The sequence below is a fragment of the Pantherophis guttatus genome, chromosome 1 (assembly GCF_059756535.1).
Source record: "Pantherophis guttatus breed Tessera chromosome 1, ASM5975653v1, whole genome shotgun sequence".
Taxonomy (NCBI): Eukaryota; Metazoa; Chordata; class Lepidosauria; order Squamata; family Colubridae; genus Pantherophis; species Pantherophis guttatus.
The window spans coordinates 203,138,640-203,151,312 of NC_142063.1; the positions used below are offsets into that span (position 1 = coordinate 203,138,640).

The following is a 12,673-nucleotide window of genomic DNA, read 5'->3' on the forward strand; positions in this document are numbered from 1 at the left end:
TTCTATTTCATCACACTATCACCTAACAAGAGCCTTGGTGGCGCAGCAGACTAAAGTGCTGTTAAATAGCACCAGCTGCCTGCAATTACTGCAAGTTCAAATCTCACCAGGCTCAAGGTTGACTCAGCCTTCCATCCTTTCAAGGTAGGTAAAATGAGGACCCGGATTGTGGGGGCAATAAGCTGACTTTGTATAAAAAAAGAACCCCGCTTAGGGGGGCCGAAAGCCCTACTAAGCAGGTATATACAAAAGTATGAAGGCTATTGCTTAACGCATTGTAAGCCGCCCTGAGTCTCCAGAGAAGGGCGGCATATAAATCAAACCAATAAATAAATAAACTGTAAAATGGCAAGAATACTCAGGAGGCATATTAGAATGAGAGAAAATATGGATCAAATATTCAGCTATAAGTCTCAGTTTACAATTATCATATAAAGCCAGAAGAATGAGTAAATGAAGTAAATTCTGCTTACGGTAACAAGAGGTGTATCATGCAAATCAGAACCCTTGGAGACTGTGAGTTTTAGCTCCCTCTTAGATACAAAGCGAGCTGTGTGACCTGGAGCCAGTCACTCTCTCTCAACCCTAGAAAGGAGGCAATACCAAGGCACTTCCAAAAAACCTCACCAAGAAAACTACGGGACTAGTCCAGGTATCAACAAAGACTTGAAGGCATACAAAAAAAACCCCTCCAAAACCCAACCCATCTCAATTTTCAAAGCAATATCATTTATTTATAACCTATTTCATTCCTAATAAATTATTTCTTGTTTTAATGTTTTATATTGTTGGTTTTTATTAATTGTAAGCTGCCCAGAATCATCTTACTGAGATGGGAGGCATATTAGTTCAATAATAATGTAGAAAATATCTACAGATCCCTCATAACCTGGACATAAATTGTTTAACTTCTGCCTTCAAAACGACACTATAGGGCATTGCACACCAGAACAACTAGACACAAGGACAGTTTTTTCTCCCGAATGCCATCATTCTGCTAAACAACTAATTCCCACAACACTGTCAAATTATTTACTAAGGCTGTATTACTATTATTCTTCTCATCCTTCCTAGTACTTATCTCTTCCCACCTATGACTATAACCATGTTGCTTGTATCTTTACAATTTATATTGTTTTGTTTCCTAGTACGATTTGATTGCTTATCAGTAACCTACGACTATCACTCAATGTTGTATCTTATGATTCTTGATAAATGTATTTTATTTTTCTTTATGTACACCATATGCACCAAAGACAAATTCCTTGTGTGTCCAATCACACTTGGCCAATAAAGAATTCTGTTCTCTTCTCTTCTGTTCCTATTCCTATCCTGTTCTGTAAATAAATAAATGAAATTTCTCAAGAGCAACCTCACATGTTGGTATTAATAGAAATATTAGAAGATCTTTAAGGGTACCTATTATATTTAACGGTTGGTTAATCCAATTCACGATCCAATACTGTACAGACCTGGCCCCTATTCAGTGTTTATCTATCCGAGAGGCTGTTCTGTTTGGGCAGCAGTGGGAGATGGGATGGGAGGCAAATGACATGGAACCGCGGCACTTTTTACTGTCCACACCGGCTTTCTAAAACTGGGTCAGAAACGGTCAATCTGTCCATAATCCTCAGGGTCGTGTTTAAGAACAAAATAAACCGGTTCTACCGTGGCTTTATATTCCCGGTCCCCAAACTTTCCCTCCTCCCCCTAAAGTTACATTTATTTACGCAGTAGCCTTCCAGCATCCAACCCTCATGAGGCAGCTAAAGCAGAAGAGACCGGCGACTATTCCCCTTCACTTGTATGGAGTAGAGCGAATACGATACCAGTTGCACCCAAAGGTTTCCAACACAATCCCCATCATCAGCCATACAGAAAGCAAGCGCGATGGGAATTGGAGTCCAAAACATATGGGCAGCAGCAGGCAGCACGAGAGGAAAAAGATCCCCGGCAGCTTAACTGCTGACACCGCCGCTCGGTACTTGGAGGGGATGCCCGGCTGCCTCGGAAGGAGCCCTGGGAATACGCACCGTGCCCACGCAGCCTTCTTTTCACCCGCCAGCCCCTACCTCTTTGCGAACCCTCTTCCAGCAGGAGCCGGACCCCCGAGCCGCCCCGAACGCGCTCTCCACCAATCAGGAAAACCCGCGTCATCCCCGCCCCCGCCCCCACCCCTCGTTCAGAGTTCGCGGACAAGAGCTCCGCCCATTCAAAGGTAACCGCCCCTCCCAACGTGGCTGCCCTGCAGGAGGTGGCAAGTAGAGATAACAAATGTAGAGGCGCTCATCAGCTCGCAAGATATTACACTTCCTGGTCCGTTTAATGCCACTCGGGCCTATTCAGATTCTATCTCGGACTGACTCCAAAGGTCAGGAAAAAGCGTTCGTTGCTTTCTATTTAATTCCTCTTCGCTTTCAGTCACAGTATATTTGTATGTTTAGTTTATTTAGTTTATATAGTTTATTTGATTTGTATACCGCCCTACTCCCGAAGGACTCAGGGCGGTGAACAGCCAAACAATAGATACATAGATACAAAAAATTTAAAAACCAGATAAAATCAAATTAAATCATTTTGGCCCAGACAGATTAAAACACCCCGATAATTTAAAAACAGATTAAAATTTACATATTTAAAAAAGGGAAGAGATTAGGCCAAGCCCGCCTGATGGAATAAAAAGGTCTTCACAGCGCGGCGGAAGGTGCGCAGATCCGGGATCCTCCGTATCTCCGGAGGGAGCTCATTCCAGACGGTAGGTGCCCCCACCGAGAAGGCTCTCCCCCTAGGGGCCGCCAGTCGACACTGTTTGGCTGACGGCACCCGGAGGAGTCCCTCTCTATGAGAGCGTACTGGCCGGTGGGAGGCTATTGGTGGTAGTAGGCGGTCCCGTAGATAACCAGGTCCTAAGCCATGAAGCGCTTTAAAGGTGGTAACCAAAACCTTGAAGCGCACCCAGAAGACCACCGGGAGCCAGTGCAGTTCGCGCAGGAGAGGTGTTACATGGGAGCGCCATGTCACTCCCATTACCACCCGCACGGCCGCACTCTGCGCCAGTTGGAGCCTCCGGGTGCTTCTCAAGGGGAGCCCCATGTAGAGAGCATTGCAATAGTCCAGGCGGGTGGTGACGAGGGCATGAGTGACCGTGCGTAACGAGTCCCGATCCAGAAAGGGACGCAACTGGCGAATCAGGCGAACCTGATGAAAAATCCTCCCGGTCACGGCCGTCAAGTGCTCTTCTAAAGACAGCCGTGAATCCAGGAGGATGCCCAAGTTGCGAGCCCTCTCCGTGGGGGCCAATGATTCACCCCCAATAGTCAGTGATGGCATCAACTGACTATATCGGGACGTCGGAAACCACAGCCACTCGGTCTTGGATGGGTTGAGCCTGAGCCTGAGCCTGTTCCTCCCCATCCAGATCCGTATGGCCTCCAGGCACCGGGACATCACTTCAAGGGCATCGTTGGGGTGATCCGGGGTGGAGATGTACAGCTGGGTGTCGTCAGCGTACTGATGGTACTCCACCCCGAAACCACGGATGATCTCGCCCAGCAGCTTCACATAAATGTTGAACAGGAGAGGCGAGAGGACCGACCCTTGCGGCACCCCACATATGAGGGGCCTCGGGGTCGACCTCTGTCCCCCTGTCAACACAGACTGCGACCGGTCAGAGAGAAAGGAGGAGAACCACCGCAACACAGTGCCTCCCACCCCTAACTCTTCCAACCGGTACAGCATGATACCATGGTCGATGGTATCAAAAGCCGCTGAGAGATCTAACAGGACCAGGACAGAGGAGCACCCCCTGTCCTGAGCCCTCCAGAGATCATCAACCAATGCGACCAATGCCGTTTCCGTGCTGTACCCGGGCCTGAAGCCCGACTGGAACGGATCCAGATACGTCGTTTCATCCAGGTGCTGGGGGAGCTGTTGCGCGACCACACTCTCAACAACCTTCGCCACAAAACGAAGGTTGGAGACCGGACGATAATTTACCAACATTGCCGGGTCCAGGGAAGGCTTCTTGAGGAGAGGCCTCACCACCGCCTCTTTCAAGGCGGCAGGAAAGACACCTTCACCCAACGAAGCATTTATAATCCCCTGGAACCAGCTTCGTGTCACCTCCCGAGAAGCCAGCACTAACCAGGAGGGACACGGGTCCAATAAACAAGTGGTCACGTTCAGTCTACCCAGAATCCTGTCCATGTCCTCAGGGGTCACAGGATCAAACTCATCCCAGATAACATTCTCAAGACCTGCCCAAGTCCCTCCCCCTGAGACTACCCAGTCGGAGTCCAGATCTTCCCGAATCTGAGTGATTTTGTCATACAGATATTGAACAAAATCCTCGGCTCTACCCTCCAAGGGGTCCTCCCGTGCTTCCTGGTGGAGCAGGGAGCGGGTCACCCTAAACAGGGCGGCCGGGCGATTATCTGATGACACAATAAGAGCAGCAAAATAGCTACATTTCGCTGCTTTTATCGCCACTAGGTAATTCCTAATATGAGATCTTACCAGTGTCCGGTCAGATTCAGAAAGACTGGCCCTCCAACTACTCTCTAGGCGTCTTTTCCGGCGCTTCAACTCCCTCAGCTCCTCAGTGAACCAAGGAGCTAAATGAGATCGGCGCCGGGTCAGAGGCCGCAAAGGCACGACCCGGTCCAGAGCTCCAGCGGCCGCCCTATCCCAGGCGGCCACTAGGTCTCCAGTCGAGGCGTGTGCCAGAGCCTCAGGGAATGGCCCAAGCTCCATCTGGAACCTGTCAGGTTCCATCAGGCGCCTGGGGCGGAACCATCTTACCGGCTCCGCCTCCCTGCAGCGGGGTGTAGCGGTTCGAAGGTCAAGACAAAGGAGAGAGTGATCAAACCATGACAAGGGCTCGGTGACTATATCCCCTATCTCGAGATCACTCAACCACTGTCCAGAGACAAAAACCAGATCCAGCGTGTTTCCCCCCGTGTGGGTAGGGCCATGAATTAACTGGGTCAGGTCCATGGCTGTCATGGAAGCCATGAACTCCTGAGCCACCTCCGACGCCTCACCCACAGACGGCAGGTTGAAATCCCCCATGACCATAAGCCTAGGGGTATCAACTGCTACCGCGGCGATGACGTTGAGTAGCTCAGGCAGGGCTGCTGCCACGTGGCAGGGAGCCAGGTACGTGATCAGCAAACTCCTCTGAACCCCGTGACCCCATTTCACAAGGAGGGATTCACAGCCGGCCGTCTGAGGAACAGTGGCCTCCCTCGGTCTCAGACCATCTTTAATGATAACCGCTACCCCCCCGCCCCTCCCCTGTGACCTTGGCTGATGGAATGCGTGGAAACCTGGTGGGCACATTTCAATGAGGGGTACATATTTTTGGAAATTTCTTTCTCATCTAACAATGGCTTTGTCAGCTTTCATTTCCCTATTTAAAAAAAAAACTAAATTTGAACACAGGAGGCATGTCCAGCTATACAATACTGAGTCAGATAGATCACGAATTTCCAGTTTTAATAAAGAAAAAAAAAACAATTCTAGCCAATAACTCATCCTGCAGAAACAAAGGCTGTAAATTAAGTTTTCATCTTATATCCATAGTTTGTACAGGGATATGTTCCTAGTTATTATTATTAATTTGTTATCCTGCCTTTTATTATTAAGCTGCCAATGTAATACTATTAACCTACATTGAAGAGGGAGGGTTGCTTTAAAGGAGTGAACTGTGCCAGCTCTCCACAGATTACCGATTATAAAGCTTTGGATTTAATTTAAAACTTGCCTTACACTAGTATTAATATAGGCAACCTGTCGCAAGGAATCATGTAGACAAGTGGCTGCCTTCCCTATCTTTTTTTTTTTAAGTATTAAGAAAAAAAAATGGAAGAACACTTGCAACATCTTTATTTCAAAAGTTTCTCTGAGCTAGAGATACGCCGCCTCAGTTTTTATAGAAAGTATAAATGATGGGTGCCAAAGATTCTCTTGCAGGCACTTCCCTTCCCCTATTTGTCTTGAGAGAACAAAGGCAAAACAATATGAAGTAGCAGGGAACAAGTAGAGAATGGTAGGAAGATTCTTCACCTGTTCCCTGAGATTTTTGTGACTGGCCACATACAAAGGCTGACCTTTGTAGCCTAGTTGATTCCTATAGCAGTGGTGGGGAGCTATGACCCCTTTTATGACAGCAGTCAGGTCTTGTTCAGAAAATTCCAAATGAAGCCCCAAATTCTGCTGCTCTGTACACTTAGGCGATATCTGACTATATGAATCTAATTTTATTAATCAAGAGACTATAATGTCAAAATAACCAAGATATTGAGATGTGATTCTCTGCAATGACATGTTAGTGAATGCTTTTGTAGAACTTATCCTTTATTTGGCATGATTGTTTCTTTTTTTATAAGAACCAAACCAGAATTATCTGCCAGGCTATTTAAATTACAACGCAATAGCTGAGCTGCAAGAAAACTCAGAAATGAAATGGAAGCATAGCTGCATAGCATTATGTAACAATCTTAAATTAATTAGGTAGTGGCATTTTTCTGTGGCTAACCATGGTTTATTCAATTAACGAATTAATTGATTGTACCTCCCACACTAAACATATAAATGTATTTATTATTTATTTATTTTATTTTATTTTATTTCTATACCGCCCTTCTCCTGCAGGACTCAGGGCGGTGTACAGCCGAGATAAAACATTGCATATAAAATTTAAAAACAGTTTAAAAAACAATTAAATAATTTCGGCCCAGATTTAAAACAACCCAATTAAAACCGAATTCAATTAAAACTGAGAAGATGGGATCAAGCCAGCCCGGCTAGATGGAATAGGTGTGTTTTCAGGGCCCGACGAAAAGTCCGGAGGCCTGATATCGTGTGTATCTCAGGGGGTAGGTCATTCCAGAGGGCAAGTGCTGCCACAGAGAAGGCTTTCCCCCTGGGGGTCGCCAGCCGGCACTGTCTGGCCGACGGCACCCTGAGGAGGCCCTCTCTGTGCGAGCGAACCGGTCGGTGGGAGGCTATTGGCGGCAGAAGGCGGTCTAGCAGATACCCCGGCCCTAAGCCATGGAGCGCTTTAAAGGTGATCACCAACACCTTGATGTGCACCCGGAAGACCACAGGAAGCCAGTGCAGCTCGCGCAGGAGAGGTGTCATATGTGAGCACCCCGTCGCTCCCATAATCCCTATGGGCTAGGTTCTCCAATATTCTATTGTAAAAAGTATGTAGCTAGCTTGTATCTGGGTATTCTGTGGGAAAGGGAATAGTTTGCCCAGAGTAAACCCACTTAACTGTATTTTAACATATTTCATGGAATCATAGGACTAGAAGGGATCTTGGAAGCTTTCTAGTCCAACTCCCTGCCCAAGGCAGGAATCCTTCCAGATAAATGACTGCCCAATCTTTTCTTGAAAATGTGCAGTGATGAAGCACCCACAACTCCAAGGGAGGCAAGCTGTTTTACTATGTCAGAAGTAAAATCTGGTCAGGTTCTTATTCCAAGCTGGGAGAAAGACACAGGATAAATGAATTGAAGGCATGCCGCAATTGGAAAGGCGGTCTCCGTTTTATTTGGTAGCCAGAAACAACAGTGACAGCAGCATGTTAATGCAGTGGCTGACAAATTGGTGTTGAGAGTAGATGGGTTTTTATACAATTTTGGGAGCTTTGTGATTGAGATGCCTGTTTCTGTGCAAGAATATGTCCTTTAATACTTTACTGGCTGTTGCCAGATTCCTATGGGATCATGGAGGGATCATGACTACAGGCAAAAGGGGAATGCAAATCCAGAGGTGGGTTTCATCAGGTTCTGACCAGTTCTGGAGAACCGGTAGCGGAAATTTTGAGTAGTTTGGAGAACCGGTAGTAAAATTTCTGACTGACCCCACCCCCATGTATTCTCTGCCTCCTAAATCCCAGCTGATGGAGAGGAAATGGGGATTTTGCAGTAACCTTCCCCTGGATTGGGGAGGGAATGGGGATTTTACAGTATCCTTCCCCTGGAGTGGGGTGAGAATGGAGATTTTACACTATCATTGCCCTGCCACGCCTACCAAGCCACTCCCACCAACCCATGCCACTCCCACCAAGCCACACCCACAGAACCAGTAGTAAAAAAATTTGAAACCCAGCACTGTGCAAATCCTATGTGTTTTGTTTGTCTGAGCTAATCTTGTCAGTTTTGGCTCCTTGCCTATTTTGCTATTTATTTGGAGCTTCTGGCTGCCCTTTGTTTATGAATAGAAGGCTGTTTTCGCCCTCCCCAGACTCCTAGAGAGGCTCTGGAACCAGGTGAGAAGAAAAATGGGCGTACTGGGACATCGTGTGCTGGGAGCCGGGGGGGGGTCGCGCGTGCATACGCGGGGGGGCAGGGAGCATAGAACTATGGGAGTGAGCACACATGCAAGACCCCCCCTTCCTGGCATGCGATGGCAAAAAGATTAGCCAACACTGGCCTAGCCTTTTCAGGCTTCTGCTTGAGACTGTTCTCCTATAGCAGAAAGGCTGAGGCTCTGTTTTCTGCCTTTGTTAAGATTTTTCTCCTCTCCTCCTTTAGAGGAAATATTCTGCCTCTTTTAATATTCTGTAGAATATTTTATTCTGGGGCGGGGAGGGCTAATCATTAATCATTCTGTCAGGAAATTCCTCCTCAGTTCCAGATTGAATTTCCCTGTAACAAGCTTCCACCCACTGTTTCTTGTCCTGCCCTCAGGTGCTTTGAAAAATAAATCAACCACCTCTTCCCTGTGTTAGTCCTTGATTGCTGTTCTTCCAGCACTAAAAATGAATTTATAAGGAGCCACTTTGATGCTGTTAAGGCATAAGGCTAGAAACAGGGAGACTGTGAGTTCTAGTCCTGCTTTTGATACAAAGCCTGATGACTTTGGTTTAGTCACTTTCTCTAAACCCAAGGAGAGGTAGACAAATTATTAAAAATTTTGCGAAGAAAACTTGATAAGGTAGTCCCCCAAAATCAGACATAACTGAATAGAGGGAGGGGGGTGGAGAAACTAGTTCATAATCTGCAATAGTTGGGTTGAAATCTCATGTTAAGCCAACATCATATGAACAAATTACATTTTTTAAAATTGGTGTGAAAGTGAAGCCACAGAGTAAGTTTAGGATTGATCCTGGCTACTACCATTGACTTCTAGGCTGTGTGGACTGAACCATGTTGAACTCAACATGGTTTATTAAATTAAGCCAATTATCTGGATTCTTAGAACATAAGTGAACTGTGTATTGTTGGATTTTCACAGGGCACTGAGTTTCAATCATATTTAAGTTTAGCTTATTTTTGTAAACGCAGGCTTATTGCATTCATGTACCCGATGCTAATTTGAAGTGGGGGAGGGAAATGGTTTTAGTGCCAGTAGAGAAAACTTCCTCTCCAGTTTGGCGGGAAAAAAAACACAAAAAGACTTGAAGGGGGGGGGAATCAAAGCTCAGGTTCTCGCGATAGATACTGGGCAACACAACGAGCGCGTTCTCTCGCGAGAACCCCATTCGCACAGAATTCGAGGTCCTGCGGCCAGACGGCGCATGCGTTGGTTAGATTAGCGGTCCAATGCGAGCGGTGTGGGAGTGAGACCTACGCAGCTTCGTTTTGGGATTTTTTTTTCCCCCTCTCGGTCCTTTTTCCCCCCAGGTTTTATTTACGGTAGCGATGGCAAAATAAGCGAACGACTCCTTTTCTTGCTGAGGTAGGAGTGGTGTAGCTGGGTGGTGTCGATTCTTGTTAGGCCGCGAAGGCTTCCTTTGCTGCGCCGTTTGGCCTGAACCGTTGGCAGCTTGGAAGGGAGGAGGGGCGCGTGCTGCTCTACCGTGCTCGTGCGCATGCGTGGAGGGAAGAAAAAGGGAGAAGCCCTGCCCGCTGGAAAAGTGGTGCGCGCCCTCAGAAAAATAGGCCCGGCGCCGAAGCCTGAGGTGTGGTCGTGCGCATGCGCGGGTCTCGTAAGCAAAAGCGTTTTTGAGTCGAGGTTTATACGACCTTTTTGTTCTTTGTTACGTAGGCCGCCTTCTCTTGGAGTAGTTAACTGATTTGTATCTTTATTTTACGTTCCTGGGCGAAGATAATGTTCCTTAATGTTTTTCGTTCTGGCGACGATTAAATAAGGTGTGTGTGTGTGTTTGCTCAGAAGTAAAAGTTCGTTTGCGTTCAGGGATGCTGATTACCAAATACATTGAATATTTAATAGTGTTTTACTCCTTTGAACTATAGGCGCTTGGTAGTGTAACGCATAATATTTTTCACTAGTAACTGCAAAATGGAGATGAGCACCGCCCCCTAGAGTCGGGAACGACTAGCACATGTGCGAGGGGAACCTTTACCTTTACCGATCGCCATTTTAAGACCATAAATCGTATATTTGTCTGCTACTGAGGATTGGATTTGATCGATTTCTAATTGAATGCAAAAGGAGGTGTTTTTTTTTTTTAATTACATAGAAAACTAACTTACTTCCGCCCGTGCTAAGGTGGAAAGTTGCTCTTGATCGGTATCTTTTGGGGGTGATGGTTTATGTATATGAAACACAACTGCGAGTTTGAAATTTAAACACAACTTGAATCTTAAGACTTGGTTGTAGGGAAGGTAAGTCCCTATTCTTTCAAGATTCCAGAGTTGTGGTGCTAATTCTACAAGCCTCATGCGGATCGAAGGCCCTTGATTAGTTCCTCAAACGCAAAAAATGCTGTTGCAGCCTATATTTCATCAGGATTTGATATTAGAAGGTGTATTGAGACTAGTAACAGCCATGTCTTCCATGGTACTTTCTATAAAATTATGCAAAAGTGAAATGTTTAAAGAATAGAATTAAGAATGTTCATCAGAAATGGTTAATTTATATGATTGCAAACTTTTTTTGTTCAACACATGTCACAGTATAAGAGGTGGAACATTTGAATTGGGAATCTATCTACAAAACTTTCTGTTGCCCCAAATTAATGGGGCAGAGTCTCTCAGTATAGCCATATTAATCTATAACATTGTTTCAGAAATGTTTAATTTCTGAATGAAATTGATGAATAATAGTTTAATGAACTTAGAATTGAATAATGAATGTCTTTACATTGCTTGCAAACTCTTACTTTGCTGTAATTGTAGGCTTATCTCTACTTTTCTCTTTAGACTGGCAGCCTTGGGGGTAATATAATTCACTGTTGGTGGATATTTGGAATTATTCTCCAGTTTTGTTCATTCCTGAAATTATGTCTAATGACAAACAGTTGGTATACCTTTTTTAAAAAAAATTTGCAGCTTTTTTTACATAAATTACCCATGAATTCCCTATATAGCAGTGATGGCTAACTGGAGCGTGTGCATGCATGCACACGACGGAACCCGGAAGAGCAGCTGGCCGCCATGTATATGCCCACAGAGAGGGCTCTGTGTGCCACAGGTTCGCCATCACGGCTATATAGTAATTAATACTTTGAGTTGAATGTTAATGCAGGACTGCCTAGCTATTTTTTTTCAAATTCCTTGAAGACTAAACTCTTATGAAATATAGCTCTCATAAGGATAAGAAACAAGTTTAGATGAAGGAAAATATATTTTCAATAACCTAGTTTCTCAAGTCTGAACCCTGGGATATTGCACTTGGATCTTAGAAGTTCTTAAAACAGTTTAAATTCATACTCATGTCTAATAAAGGCTGCTTTTTAAGATTAAAATATTAGAAAATTTGCTCAAAATAATTGATCAAATCAGTCTAGTCTTAACATTTTTCATATAGCTACTTAGATGCAACTCAGAAGCTCAGATGCAGGAAATCAATGGCCTACTAGCTGTCTTTCTTTAGCACTTGTGATTCGCAAGGTACTGTACTATATTACAGTAGTCATAGCCTTCCATTTGTTGAATTTTTCTGCACCTACAGTAGTTTCAGGGATGACTAAATTCTAACTAAATGAGAAAGGAAGTACAGTAATATTTAAGGGTCCAAATTTCTATAATTGCTTCTTGTAATGGAATTGCTCTCATTCAATCAGCTTTTTTGCTGCTATAGTAATTTTTCTGAGATGCAATCAACAGAGTTCTTACACAGTGGCTGGGTTTATGCATTGTGCTAAATTGTATGGTTTTTAATGCACACATCTAGATTATGGCTTAGCCTGATTATGGGAATGTAATCAATACTCCAAGAGTGTCATGACCACTGTTAGATTTATATAAAACAATTTTTATATTATGACTGATGTCACTACTTTCTAAAGTTCTGTAGGATGAAATTCACTTATTTTACATTAGCTACATAACAGTTGATGTTTTATGAGCATGCTACATCTACCACAACTCATATTTTTTTTTGATTAGTCATTATTCATTCAGATCCTATTAAAGTATACTTGGGGTTCTGATTTCTTCTTGTTCCAATGTGGAATCCTTTACATTGATACTAAATTGCAGTTCCCATTTTAAAGCCCATTCACCAACTTTAGACAGTTTATTTTGTTGCTTTTCTCAATCCTTTCTTTCCTTTTTCTTGAATAATCGGGAAATCTGACTAACTCATGCCCAATTCCATCATAGAAGTAAGTTACATATTAAGGAAATCCAGTTTCTTCCCTTTGTGAAAAGTATCCCTTTAATTCTACTCTATTTCCTGATCTTTAACAGTTATCAGATAGTGGAAGGATGTGATAAAACATTTCTCCATGAATTTTTTATAAGCTACTGAAAGA

General features: G+C 44.4%; 2 protein-coding genes across 11 annotated transcripts in view; one reads left to right on the forward strand and one right to left on the reverse strand.

The window, feature by feature from the left end:
• SIL1 (SIL1 nucleotide exchange factor) overlaps nucleotides 1–2,212 on the reverse strand; it is a 41,992-nt gene extending 39,780 nt beyond the window's left edge. The window contains exon 1 of one of the 4 annotated variants that reach the window (XM_034432293.3): nucleotides 2,073–2,212. Coding sequence is in view for 1 of the 4 variants with exons in the window: in XM_034432290.3 (XP_034288181.2) it covers nucleotides 1,830–1,913 (84 nt within the window). In the remaining 3 variants the exon portion in view is untranslated. Of the gene's footprint in view, nucleotides 1–1,419 lie in introns of all 4 variants that reach the window. The other 3 variants (XM_034432291.3, XM_087886589.1, XM_034432290.3) reach the window with 3 other exon arrangements.
• Nucleotides 2,181–12,673, forward strand: part of MATR3 (matrin 3) — a 30,529-nt gene continuing 20,036 nt past the window's right edge. For 3 of the 7 annotated variants that reach the window (XM_087886570.1, XM_087886557.1, XM_087886573.1), the window contains exons 1-2: nucleotides 9,527–9,690; nucleotides 10,000–10,103. The gene's annotated coding sequence lies outside the window, so the exon portion shown is untranslated. Of the gene's footprint in view, nucleotides 2,372–9,526; nucleotides 9,691–9,999; nucleotides 10,104–12,673 lie in introns of those variants that run through there. The other 4 variants (XM_034432288.2, XM_034432286.2, XM_034432289.2 and 1 more) reach the window with 2 other exon arrangements.